At 48.6% G+C, this 13,066-nt stretch overlaps 1 protein-coding gene across 3 annotated transcripts; it reads right to left on the reverse strand.

Annotated features, from left to right (window-relative positions):
* Window positions 1-225: 225 nt before the first annotated feature.
* STMN4 (stathmin 4) lies at window positions 226-9,160 on the reverse strand. Of its 3 annotated transcripts, none has more exons than XM_082218000.1 (5): window positions 9,048-9,160; window positions 8,118-8,213; window positions 5,902-6,107; window positions 2,341-2,532; window positions 226-586 (listed from the first exon to the last, which is right to left on the reverse strand). In XM_082218000.1, the coding sequence occupies exons 1-5, from the start codon at window positions 9,058-9,060 to the stop codon at window positions 527-529; spliced, it is 567 nt and encodes a 188-aa protein (XP_082074126.1). In that variant the 5' UTR covers window positions 9,061-9,160; the 3' UTR covers window positions 226-526. The 3 variants fall into 3 exon arrangements, with proteins under 3 accessions (XP_082074126.1, XP_082074125.1, XP_082074127.1); XM_082217999.1 differs by having other exon boundaries at window positions 5,902-6,110; XM_082218001.1 differs by having other exon boundaries at window positions 538-641; window positions 5,902-6,110.
* Between the last annotated feature and the right edge of the window lie 3,906 nt (window positions 9,161-13,066).

The raw sequence follows: 13,066 nt of genomic DNA on the forward strand, positions 1-13,066 counted from the left end.
CAGAGTCTACATCTCTTTCCTCTTCACCCCCACCCCACCCACAACCCTGCCTCGACACCCCCCTTATACGAGTCTGCCATTTTGACCACCCCCCTCCATCAGTTGGGTTCCATATTGGACACTGCAAGTGCGGGACAATGACAGAACATCCGCGCCATTATATATATTTTTGTGGGGTGTGTGTCTCCAGTCATCCATGCCCACCCCCTTCCCTCCCACCCACCCCCAAATACACCCAGCTCTTCCTCCCAGCTCTTTCTTCCCCTTGCGGTTCCCCCTCCCTCCCTCAAACACACGAGATGCTGTCACCAACCAATTCTTCACATTCACAAACAACGAAAGCAGAGGACAGTCCCCATCCGTCAGTCAACACGTTGCACTTGGAGGCAGCTGCCGCTGCCACCATCGCCACCACCACTGCCACGTCAGCCGCCTGCCATCATCACAATCATCATCTTCTTCTTCTTCTTTTGGAGCTGTCAGTCCAAAGTGTCATGTGCCCGCCCCAGCGGGGAGTGGGGCTCCTTTACCTCGAGGCTTCTTCCTTCAGCTCCTTGTTCTTCCGGACCTCCTCAGCGTGCTTGTCCTGTGGAGACACCGCCAAGGTGAGGGGATGGTCACTTGCTCAGGTGGCTTCCAAACTGGGTTAAACATATTTACAGAGGAGGGTGTAGACAGAGGCATTATGATCATATCCGGCACGCTTTTAACTTGCACAATTTCAAGCATAAGCAGTTGAAGGGGGTTGAAATTGCACGAGTTAAATGCGAGCGAGGCAGAGAGAATTAAAGGTTTGTTCGCACCAGGTCTGCTTTGGGTTACTCAGCGCATAAAGAGCTTTTACGATACGATAATCTTTATTGTCATTGTCCCATACAGAACAACGAAATTGAAAAATCTACATAAGACATTCACAACCCAACAAGCCTGCTATCCCAGCTATCCCAACCTGGTTAGCTTCCTAAAAACTCTGATACCCCATTTTTAAATGCAATATACTCCCATAGAGACTCCTTACACGGCGTTTAAAACCCAAATCACATTTGGATAGAAACTGTTTCTCAGGCGGCTAGTCCTAGTCTTTATAACCCTGTACCTTCTTCCAGAAGGCAGCAGAAGAAGAAGAGTTTGGATTTGATATCCCGCCTTTCACTCCCCTTCAGGAGTCTCAAAGCGGCTAACATTCTCCTTTCCCTTCCTCCCCCACAACAAACACTCTGTGAGGTGAGTGGGGCTGAGAGACTTCAGAGAAGTGTGACTGGCCCAAGGTCACCCAGCAGCTGCATGTGGAGGAGCAGGGAAGCGAACCCGGTTCCCCAGATTACGTGACTACCACTCTTAACCACTACACCACACTGGCTCTCATGGTCTGTGTGTGAAGCTGAAAGAGAACATTTCTGGGGTGCGCACTATCCTGCGCTATCTCTGCAGCTTTCTTATGGCACTTGGAAACGTAGATTTGATCCAAGGTGGGAAGAGTGCACCCAATTATTCTCTCCGCAGTCTTTACAACCCTGGACAGCATTGGTTTTCCCCTGACCGTGCAGCTCCCAAACCACACACACAGACCATAAGTTGATACACTCTCCGTTTAAGCTCTCCGCCTTGCTTGGAGGAAGCAAGTTTGGCTCAGCATACCCGTTCTGGGATGCTCTTGCAAGATCTCGCAGCGCCATCTGAGCTCCCACGAGCTCTTGTGTGAGCATCCCTAGGCTTCTAGATCCAGTGTACAGAGATGGCCTTGCAGAAAGCTTAAAAACTCTTTCCGTGCCAGATCTGTTTGGGTTGCCCCACGTGAAAAAAGCTGAGACTCTCTCCTTTCCCTGCTGGGCAAGAACCACTCAGTGTTCAGACTCTGGGAATGCTGGATGCACAACCCTTGGAACCAAAACTCTGATTCCAATGCAATTGTACTGTGTAAGTATTTTAAAAATTGTTCTGATATTGCAGCGGTTCTCAACCTGTGGGTCCCCACATGTTGTTGGACTACAACTCCCATCATCCCTAGCTAGAAAGGCCAGAGCTCAGGGATGATGGGAGTTGTAGTCCAACAACATCTGGGGACCCACAGGTTGAAATCCGCTGAATCAGGGTGGTATCCAATAGACCGTTTTAGTGCAAGAATTGCCCACCTAGTTCAACATCCTCTTCTCATCGTTGCCAACTAGATGCCTGTGGAAACCAGGAGGCAGGACCCGAGTTCAAGAGTCCTCTTCCCTCCTGAAGTTTCCAGGTACTGGAATTCAGAAACAGTGCTGCCTCCATCCTGCAAATCTCTCTGATGTAGCCCAACCCACACCTCCCGCAGCTCTTTTTCTTGCAGCTGGCCCCTCCTCTCACCTTCTCCTGCAAGCGTTCCAACATAGCAGCTAGATGTGCCTCCCGGTTCTCCTTGTTGGACTCCATCTTCTGCATCAGCCTCTCCTTGGCCGTCTTGATGAAGTTGTTGTTCTCCTCGATGGCTTTCTGGATGACCTCTCTCTCGTGCTCTCGCTTCCCCGCCAGGTGCTTCAGCAGCTCTGCTTCCTGGTACTAAACTCACAAAGCAAGACAAGGCATCAAGGACCAGTCATTCTTTGACACAATTCCCACTGTTGGGAGGCGAGTATAGAATCATAGAATCCTAGAGTTGGAAGAGACCACAAGGGCCATCGAGTCCAACCCCCTGCCAAGCAGGAAACAGCATCAGAGCACTCCTGACATATGGTTGTCAAGCCTCTGCTTAAAGACCTCCAAAGGAGGAGACTCCACCACACTCCTGGGCAGCAAATTCCACTGTCAAACAGCTCTTACTGTCAGGAAGTTCTTCCTCATGTTTAGGTGGAATCTTCTTTCTTGTAGTTTGGATCCATTGCTCCGTGTCCGCTTCTCTGGAGCAGCAGAAAACAACCTTTCTCCCTCCTCTATGTGACATCCTTTTATATATTTGAACATGGCTATCATATCACCCCTTAACCTCCTCTTCTCCAGGCTAAACATGCCCAGCTCCCTCAGCCGTTCCTCATATGGAGGAATGAATCCATATGGAGTATGGATCTTCCCAGTTTCCCACATGTCAAAGATGCTTCTAAGCCTCTCCCCGGTGCTTACTGTGCATGTGAGGGGCAGGGGGGAAAGAATTAAAGTTCTAATTCTGCTTGCGTCTTGCTTCTTAACTGATTGAGGGCTGCGGAAGGGGGAATCTGCATTACAGCCTTCCTGCTCTTTTGTTGTCATCTCTTTCCCCTGCATGGAGTCCTATACATTTCAGAATGGCTCCCCCATATCAAATAGGAAAGGTCTGTTGGATCAGGCCAATGGCCCATCTAGTCCAGCCACCTGGCCGACCAAATGCACGTGGGAAGCCCACAGGCAGGATTTGAACACAAGACCCCTCTCCCCTCCTGTGGCTCCCAGCAACTTGGATATTCAGTAGCACTGCTGCCTTTGACTATGGAGGCAGAGCAGAGCCAATGTGGCTAGCAGCCATCAATAGTTCAAAAGGGTTAAAAATCTGGGTAAGATTGCTGAGTGGTTATCAAAGTGCATTTGCATCCAAGTGTGTTCAGCCCTGTGGGTGGGATTATAGGAAGCGAGCTCCTCAGCACTGCTGAAACTCTTTCCAGACAGGAAGCAGTGGGCAGCTACCACTTCCCACACATATGGAACAGGAAAGGGGTTAATGCTGGATCTGGTTACTCTGACTAGAAGGAAACTGAGCCATGGACAGGAATTCATTCATCTCTGACATCCGGCTGTTGTGGCTGGCAAGGCCCATTCTTGAGTATCTGCCAAGGTCAGGCAGGGAGACAGAGAGATGCCACCTAATAGCTGATCAATAATTCACTGGCTGGCAAACCACACACATTTCCTCATTACGGGAGCCTTCCTGGTATCATCAACACACAATGCCTTTTTGACCTCAAAATGCTCTGGCAGCGTTTTGGAGAACTGATTTTTCTGGGTCTGACGTCAGCCTCATCCTTTGAAGCACCCCAGTTGGGAAGCTTCTTAAAGCACTTTTGCATACCGCACTTTGCAGGTGTCTTTACCTGCATGCTATGCAGGCAGCATGAGCAAGGCTGAGACCCTCCCTGCCCCCAGACTGCCTCGCCAGAGTGGTGCATGCTCTAGTTATCTCCTGCTTGGGCTACTGCAATGCACTTTACATGGGGCTCCCTTTGAAGGTGACCTGGAAACTACAACTAATCCAGAGTGCGGCAGCTAGACTAGTGACAGGGAGTGGTTGCCGAGACCATATACAGTGGTACCTCGGGTTACATACACTTCAGGTTACATACGCTTCAGGTTACAGACTCCGCTAACCCAGAAATAGTACCTCGGGTTAAGAACTTTGCTTCAGGATGAGAACAGAAATTATGCTCTGGTGGCGTGGCAGCAGCGGGAGGCCCCATTAGGTAAAGTGGTGCTTCAGATTAATAACAGTTTCAGGTTAAGAATGGACCTCCGAAACAAATTAAGTACTTAACCCGAGGCACCACTGTACTAAATGTCAAACATTAAAAACTTCCAGACACAGGGCTGCCTTCAATTGTCTTCTAAAAGTTGTGCCGTTCTTTATCTCCTTGACATCTGATGGGAGGGCGTTCCATAGGGCGGGCAGGTGCCACCACCGAGAAGGCCCTTTGCCTGGTTCTCTGTAACCTCACTTCTTGCAGTGAGGGAACCGCCAAAAGGCCCTTGGTGCTGGACCTCAATGTCCGGGCTGAACGATGGGGGTGGAGATGTTCCTTCAGTTATACAGGACCGAGGCCGTTTAGGGCTTTAAAGGTCAGCACCAACACTTTGAATTGTGCTCGGAAATGTACTGGGAGCAAATGTAGGTCTTTCAGGACCAGTGTTACAGTGGTAACCTGAAGCGTAAGTAACCTGAAGCATATGTAACCCAAGGTACCACTGTATGTTTTTGTATGTACTGTAAGCCACCCAGAGTGGCTGTGGAAACCCAGCCAGAAGGGCAGGGTATAATAATAATAATAATAATAATAATAATAATAATAATAATAATAATAATAATAATAAAAAATTGGGCACAGAGAGGGCAAGTCCTCTGTCGCTAACAAACATTTGTTTCTTTGTTCCCTCCCCTTTCAATGGCCACCACACTGCTTTTAAATCCCCCTTTGTGAGTTTATTACCAGAGGTTTGTTAGCATAGGCTCCCTTAGTTACATTGCACTCTGTGTAGGCCCAGAGGCTCCCTTCCCTTGCACCAAGGCAGAAACTTTATGACTACATTACAAAACCAAAAGAACAGTATGACTGTGAAGGTGGTGGAGTCTCCTTCATAGGAGGTCTTACAGCAGAGGTTGGATGCCCATCTATCATATATGATTTAGCTGAGATTCTATGAAGATGGCAGTGTGCATACACTGACCAAAGGAATGTGCCTGCAGAAGGCCGTGAATACACTTGATGGCCCTGTCTGTACCTACCCTTGAGAAATAAACTCCAGCAACTTATAACATTCCCTGCGTTGCATCATGTTTCATTGATCAGGTGCAGCTGCTTGTTTCTCTTAGGAGTCAAGCTAGAGCCACAAAAGCAGTGGGGTTCTAGGGGGCTCAAGATTCTTCCCTGAATTTTCATTTGTGCTTTTTAATAAGGGCCCGTAGCCTTGACCCAGAGAGGTAATGGAAAAGGAGAAGGTGGTTAGTCATGAACCAGCTTAATGGGTCTGCTTGCAGATGTTGAGAGCAGACTCATAAACTGTTCACCAATGAAAATGCTGGAAGGATGCAACTGACCTGATGTGACATTTGAACCACTCCAGTTGCCCTTTTCCTGGCACATGGGGGAGAGAAGGCAAGTTCCCTACCCAGTCCCCTGTATGACCAAACCATGTCCCGCCCCCTGAAAGGCCTGCCATGTTTGCCAGCTGGGTGCTGAAGAAGGGTCTCACCTTGCGTCTCTCCTCAGCCGCTTCCAGCTTTTTCTGGATCTCTTCCAGGGAGGGGTCTCGCCGCCGGGGCAGAGAGGCATTGAATTCTGGGATCCCTTCAAAGGAGGGTGGCTTCAGGATGACCTCAAAGGACTGGCCGGAGGTGCGCTTGTTGAGCTCGATGACCTCCATGTCAGAAATGACGCACCAAGTGAGGTCTACGGTGTCTACTGGAAGAGAAGAGGGAGGGAGAGGCTGGGATGTAATCATGCTAAAGAGAAAATGTGTTAATGGAGGGAATTATGCTGGGGATATCTCAGGGCATCCAGCTAGAGAAAGCACAGGAAAGGGTCTTATTCAGAGTCAGACAACTGGTCCATTGAGCTTAGCACTGACTGGCAGCAGCTCTCCAGTGTTCCAGACAGAAAGTCTCCCCAGCACCACCTGGATATGCCACTGAGAACTGAATTTGGGAGCTTCCCTGGTTGCCAAACACCCACCAGACATCTGGTGATATAATCCAGTCCCCACATTGGACCTGATTCCAATCAGCAGAGGAGGGCAGTGTGACCGGTTGCCCTGCACTGGGAGCTGAGCCAAGGGTGCGCTGCAGGGCATCACAACTATGACATAGTGAATTGATCAGAACAGATGTTGAGAAGCAAGAGGTGCCAAATTTTGGGCTTACACAGAGCGCCACTGAAATATGAAAGAACAAAGTCCGCCCCTGCAACCAGGCTGCTACAAACATGAGTTCTGTCCTGTGATAATAGATTGTGTGCTATGGATCATGTTCCAAGAACCCTCAACAACTTCACAGACATGGAGGAGATCTTCACCAAACAAGCAAGTTTGGGAAAGGCTTCCAGACTTCAGAGTAGAAAGCATGAACCCCACAAGAACAAAGAAAGAGCCTCTCCTCAGCATCTGGGGAGCCTATTCTTATTATTTATATTCCGCCCTTCACCTGAAGATCCCAGGGCAGTTCACTACAGGAAAAGGCTATGCTCCAGCTGCTTCTTTCTCTGGGGTCGCTAAATAAACATGAAATAGATGTTTGGAGAGGGAATGGACCATGACGTTTCTGTGGGATGTGAAGCACAAAAGCAGTCAAGTACAACATTCCTAGAATGAACATGTTTACACATGGGGAGGAATGTTTGTCCAGCCAGCGGGTAAACTTCCCGTTTCCTTCTGGGCTGGGACAGACTTCCTCTGCATATGACTAGAGGTGGGCGTGGCCTCACCTGTGCAGGTAATGACAAAAGCACAGGGCAGGGCAGCCATCTCCCTCTCTTTGACTACATGCATCAAAGAAGCAACATCTACTTAGCCAAAGATGCCCTCTTGGCATCTTCCAGCCAAGAGAGGACAAAGGAACTGTCTCCTTATGAGATAGTTTCCAGGTGTATGTTACTTTTCTAAGCTAAGTCTGCCTTCTGGGATCCTATTGTGAACAGAATGATATGTGAGTAAACCTTTTTATACTTTTGTAGAAGACTGTGTCGTGTCTTATCTTTTATGAGAGAATGAGGGGGAAATACCAGAACAGTTATTCTAGAGGCTTTAGCGAGCCTGAGCAAATGCATCTGCTGTGAGTTTAAAAAAGGGGAATGGTACTCTGCTAAATTGTGGAACTTGTTAACACAAGTTGGAAAAGGATATAATCAGACAATATATCCTCTCCTGCATCCCTGAACATTCCCACAGTTTCTCTCCTTGCCAGGAGCAGGCACAAGGAGCGTCCAGCTGTTGTCAGACCTGAACCACTAACCTAGATTACATTCCTCACAAGACCAGGGTTGGTAGTGGATGCCTGGCTGCTTTGATCACTTGGGACCATCTCAACTACAGAGCAGCTTAAACCTAAGTGACATGTAAATGTCAAAACAATTCAATTTTTCAGAAACTCCGTTTTATAAAAACGTAATTTTTATAAAAGAAAAGAAGTGGAGCCTCTCCTGTGTTACTCGCAGGGTGTGGGCATGTTCTGCTGGCATTGTCTAGAGAATAAGAATGCATAATGCATGTCTTAGATTCATAATATATCATCATATATAATATATTACCTTCAAGCCTTCTCAGAGCCCATGGGAAAGGGAGGCAGGAGGGAGCGGTGCCATCCACCATTTGTGGAAAACATCATGGGCAGAAGGAGCTGAGCAAATGGGACACATAGAGCAGCAGCCCCAAACCCACACGCGTCTGGGAGTTAATGGGTTGGTTGCCTCACTTACCTTCGTATTTATAAGATGGTTTGTTTAAGGGGTCTGAGAGGAAGCAGGAACAGAAGAGAGACACTAAAGGGAGCTCCTTCATTTTTTCTTTGTAGGCTGCAGGGAGGGGGAAAACACTTTGTCAGGAAAGGTCAAAGTCCATCACTAAACAGGCTCCCATCCATACAACTGCGTGGCCTCTTCCTCCTCCTCCTCATCTCGCTGCTTCCCTTGTAGAACTCAGCAGGGAGGAGAACGGGGACAGGGCCGTCACACCCATAAGGTGGACTGAGAAAGCTGCCTCAGGTGGCGGAAAGCCATGAGGCAGTGCCGCTGCCCATTGGAAGTTGACACTCTTCCGTTGGCAGAGAGGTGGTGGTGCTTTCAGATGAGATCTTGTGAGATCTTGCTGAAATCTCACACATTCTGCAAGATCTTACCAAAATATTGGATTATCTCATGCTCTCTGTGCATAGCTGTCAACGTTTCCCCTTTTTAAAGGGAAATTCCCTTATTCCGAATAGGATTCCTCGCAAGAAAAGGGGAAAGTTGGCAGCTATGCCTCTGGGAGATCTCTCCAAAAACCATTGCCACTTCATGGGTGCTACAGCACAACCTAGGTAAGGGAGGCGTGGGTGGGGGCAGTAGCAGGGCAGCTGTCCCTGGATGGGGACAAAACTAAGACAAGCCAGCTCTGCCTGTCATTAGCTCTGGTGGCACCTTCTGATGGTCTCCCCGCCTTCTGACCCATCTGTCCCAAGGGGCAAAGAGCAGCAGGGGTGCTATAATCCCATGTTTTAGTCATGGGCTTGGTGGAAGCATTTCACCATTGGTTGTGCAATGTGGGAAGGAAGATGCTGGCCTTTTGGACTGATCCAAGACAAGGGTCTTCTTATCTTCTGCATGGACCTGCTAACTGGCCAAGCAGCAAGAACACTCGCGTTTCCATACCTGCCAGCGTCATGGTGCCTGGTGTTCTGGGCCTCCTGCTGTCTGAGCACGTATCTGAGTAGGCAAAGATCGTGTCCTGCTTGTAATCTGTAGAAAGAAAGCAAATGAACAGGGGTGAATTTAGTTACCGGGTTGTGCTTTGAACTTTTCCAGGAAAAAGGGGGAAACATAATGTCAAGATGCTACAGTTTGTATGCTGAAGAAAGGAGGAACCAATGGTGGTATCTTGCTTTGGTAGGGCTATTTCACAGTTGCCATAATATAGGTATTAAAAAATTTAAAAAAATTGCACCCAATAAACAAGATTCTAGGCTGGGTTCTGCAACAATGCAAAAGGTGATTGGTACAGATTAATAGCATTTGAATATTTAACCCTCTTATTTGTTTTTGAAAGTGTGAGGAGAGGCAAAGAACTCTGTCAGGCAGTGAAATGTCCACCCTAATCCAGCAGGCTATTACTGCATCTCTCTGTTCAATCCCAGTTAAGAGCCTACCACTCCTCAATAAACTTCTTCACTTGTTTTCCAGAGACCCTTCTATGTAAGGGCTGGTTCAAACAACTGCCTTCCCCTCTACAATTGTGAAGTGTTGATTTTGTTGATCAGGTCTTGTTTGCAAGAATGCAGCTATTCACTACCCCTGAGCCCAACTTCGGCTGGGGAGGGCGGGATATAAATAAAATTTATTATTATTATTATTACTAACTCAATGCAATTTTGGTTGAACTTTCGCACCCCCACTGGAGTAAGTAATAATATCGCTGTTCTTCAGAAGTTTGATATCCCTAAATGATTTTCTCCTCCCTTGGAAAAGATACAGGGATAGGCAGAATGGCCTAACGAGCACTTGGTCTATGTTCAGAGGCTGTGTAACGATAAGAACATGTGGGTTATTGTAGCCAATGCATGTATCTCTGCTCCATTTGGCAAAGATAGCTTTCTGGAGTTAGAATCATAGAGTTGTAGAGCTGGAAGGGACCTAAAGGGCCATCCAGCCCAACCCCCTGCAATGAGAAGGGCACTCTAACCAACACAGACACAAGAAGCCACCTGACAGTGTGAATCAGCGCTTGGAAGCAAATGGCACCAGGTCTCCGATGACCCCAGTTGACACGGCCCTCACAGCTAGGGAGGGAAAACAGAGTCTAGACAATGGGAGCCATTCGGTACCATACACAGGGTGGGGAAGCAGCTGCTCTGTGGAGAAGAGATAGAAGGAATTGTCCTTTCAAAAGTTATCATGGATCTCTGGGCCCTACACTCATGTCTCAAAAGGCGATCAGAGCAAAGCATCTAACCAAAATGTCATGGGACGGGGAGTGGGGGAAGAGATATCAAAGAGAAATCATGAGGTTTCATTATTACTTTTTTGTGGTCAGCCAGCCTGGGGTCATGAAGCGGTCTGACTTTTAGTGTGCCATGTAGTCTGACATTGTTGTTGTTGTTTAGTCGCGTCCAACTCTTCGTGACCCCATGGACCAGAGCACGCCAGGCACTCCTGTCTTCCACTGCCTCCCACAATTTGGTCAAACTCATGCTGGTAGCTTCGAGAACACTGTCCAACCATCTCATCCTCTCTCCTTGTGCCCTCCATCTTTCCCAACATCAGGGTCTTTTCCAGGGAGTCTTCTCTTCTCATGAGGTGGCCAAAGTCTTGGAGCCTCAGCTTCAGGATCTGTCCTTCCAGTGAGCACTCAGGGCTGATTTCCTTCAGAATGGATGGGTTTGATCTTCTTGCAGTCCATGGGATTCTCAAGAGTCTCCTCCAGCACCATAATTCAAAAGCATCCATTCTTCGGCGATCAGCCTTCTTTATGGTCCAACTCTCACTTCCATACATCACTACTGGGAAAACCATTTTGTTGTTGTTGTTTAGTCGTTTAGTCGTGTCCGACTCTTCGTGACCCCCTGGACCAGAGCACGCCAGGCACTTCTGTCTTCCACTCTCTCCCGCAGTTTGGTCAGACTCATTTTTGTAGCTTCGAGAACACTGTCCAACCATCTCATCCTCTGTCGTCCCCTTCTCCTTGTGCCCTCCATCTTTCCCAACATCAGGGTCTTTTCCAGGGAGTCTTCTCTTCTCATGAGGTGGCTAAAGTCTTGGAGCCTCAGCTTCAGAATCTGTCCTTCCAATGAGCACTCAGGGCTGATTTCCTTCAGAATGGAGAGGTTTGATCTTCTTGCAGTTCATGGGACTCTCAAGAGTCTCCTCCAGCACCAGAATTCAATTCTTCGGCGATTAGCCTTCTTTATGGTCCAGCTCTCACTTCCATACAACACTACTGGGAAAACCAGAGCTTTCACTATACGGACCTTTGTTGGCAAGGTGATGTCTCTGACGTAGGGGTAGCCAATGTTGTGCCCTATGGAAGCGGCTGGGCCACAACTCCCATCAGCCCCAGCCAGCACAGCCCATGGTAGAGGATGCTGGGAGTTGTAGTCACATATGTCTTGAAAGTGCCACGCTTGTTTGCCCCGTTCCAGCAAACTACAGCTGGGCTTGGCTTTCTGCTGGGAACGTCCGCAGCAGGCACGATGTGTCTGGGGCATTTGCGTGACCTCCAAGCCTACATCCCAGCTGGACATAATCCATATATAGCTGTAGATGCTCTGGCAACAGGCTTCAGAGCAAAATCAGGCTGCTAAGCCTCCATTGCCTTCCCATCTGACACAGCTTCTGTCAAAAGTTCTTCCCACTCACTGGTTATATAAGACTCAGCAGGCTGCAGCTGCAGAGAGACCTTCCCAGCCTACAATGAGGGGGGGAGTCCCAGTCTGTTCACAAGTGATGCTCAGATCCGGTTTTGTGCTCAAAGGCACATTGGCCATAACCTGTGTTGCATTTGCCCTCTTCCTGCACTGCATTAGCAACACACATGTCCAAAACCCATCATTTCCGCCACACGTGAAAAGGGGCTGGGCCTTCCAGCCAGCTATTGTTGGCTACTAGCCATGCTGTCTAGGCTCTGCCTCCTTCAATGCTTCTGAATACCAGTTGCTGGAAAGAGCAGGAGGAGAGAGAGGTCCTGCGCTCAAATCCTGCTTGCGGGGCTCCCAGAAGGGGCATCTGTTTGGCCACTGTGAGAACAGGAGGTTGGACTAGAAGGTGCCATTGGCCTGATCCTGCATAGTGCAAGTGAGGGAAAGCCACCAAGTGCAGAGTCGGGCACAGAGCACAGAGTCCTTCTGAGAATGGGACCAGAAGCCATCTTTGCAAATGGAAGTTGACACCCCTTTTGCTGTGACAGTGGCAGTGGGCTGAAATTGGGGGCATTAGCAGCAGGGAGGGGTGCTTCCCCCCCCCACCTGATCAATTGTGACACTTGACTACAGCACATAGTGGTGCAGCTATCATAGGATTGAGGGGTAAGAACATGCTCAAGACCACTGTTTTCTTTACTGTTGCTTCATCCTATCCTTCCAGGGTTGCATCGTGGCACGTGGCACGGAAAGCAGATATTGAGGACAAGGTTCTGGTGAGTCCTAGCTTGTTTTCATTCTAAATATATTTTTAATTCTCTTCCTTAGCCACCTTGGATACATAAAGCCCTGCTCTTAAGCTCCTCCACGTGTCTAGAAGCTGGCTGGTGGTGAGGAATGGGACTCTGTACATGTTCAAAAGAAATCATGCCACCCCACCTTGTCCTACGAGTTCCTCTGGCAAAGCTTCCCACAAGCAAAGCTTGATGGCAAGAGGTGTTTGACAGTGGAACCGATTCCCTCAGAAGGTGTGGACTCTCCTTTGAAGGCTTTTAAAGAGAGGATGGATGGCCACCTGTCAGTAGTGATCCCTGATTTGCAGGAGTTGATGAGCCTTGGGGATCCCTTCCACCTCTACAGTTCTAGGATTCAACCCCACCACCAGACAAGACACTCAGATGGCTTCTTCCTTTCCATGATGCTCAGCACCCACCCCTCTCATTCCAGGAGCGCTAATTGTGGCTGACAGGCCACCCCTTCCTTTGTCATGACTTTGCAAGCGGCTTTGTCAACAGCTGCGGGGGCTTATCCTTGGCTCTA

The sequence above is a fragment of the Podarcis vaucheri genome, assembly GCF_965113315.1.
Source record: "Podarcis vaucheri genome assembly, chromosome: 3".
In the NCBI taxonomy this organism is placed as follows: domain Eukaryota; kingdom Metazoa; phylum Chordata; class Lepidosauria; order Squamata; family Lacertidae; genus Podarcis; species Podarcis vaucheri.

Bases quoted from the DNA above. Each gene is read 5' to 3' on its own strand.
- STMN4 (XM_082217999.1), bottom strand. The intron at 2,533-5,901 runs GTGAGACCCTTC...TTGTGAGTTTAG, and splicing joins CGGCTGAGGAGAGACGCAAG to TACCAGGAAGCAGAGCTGCT. The intron at 587-2,340 runs GTGAGAGGAGGG...GTGTCTCCACAG, and splicing joins TGGAACGCTTGCAGGAGAAG to GACAAGCACGCTGAGGAGGT.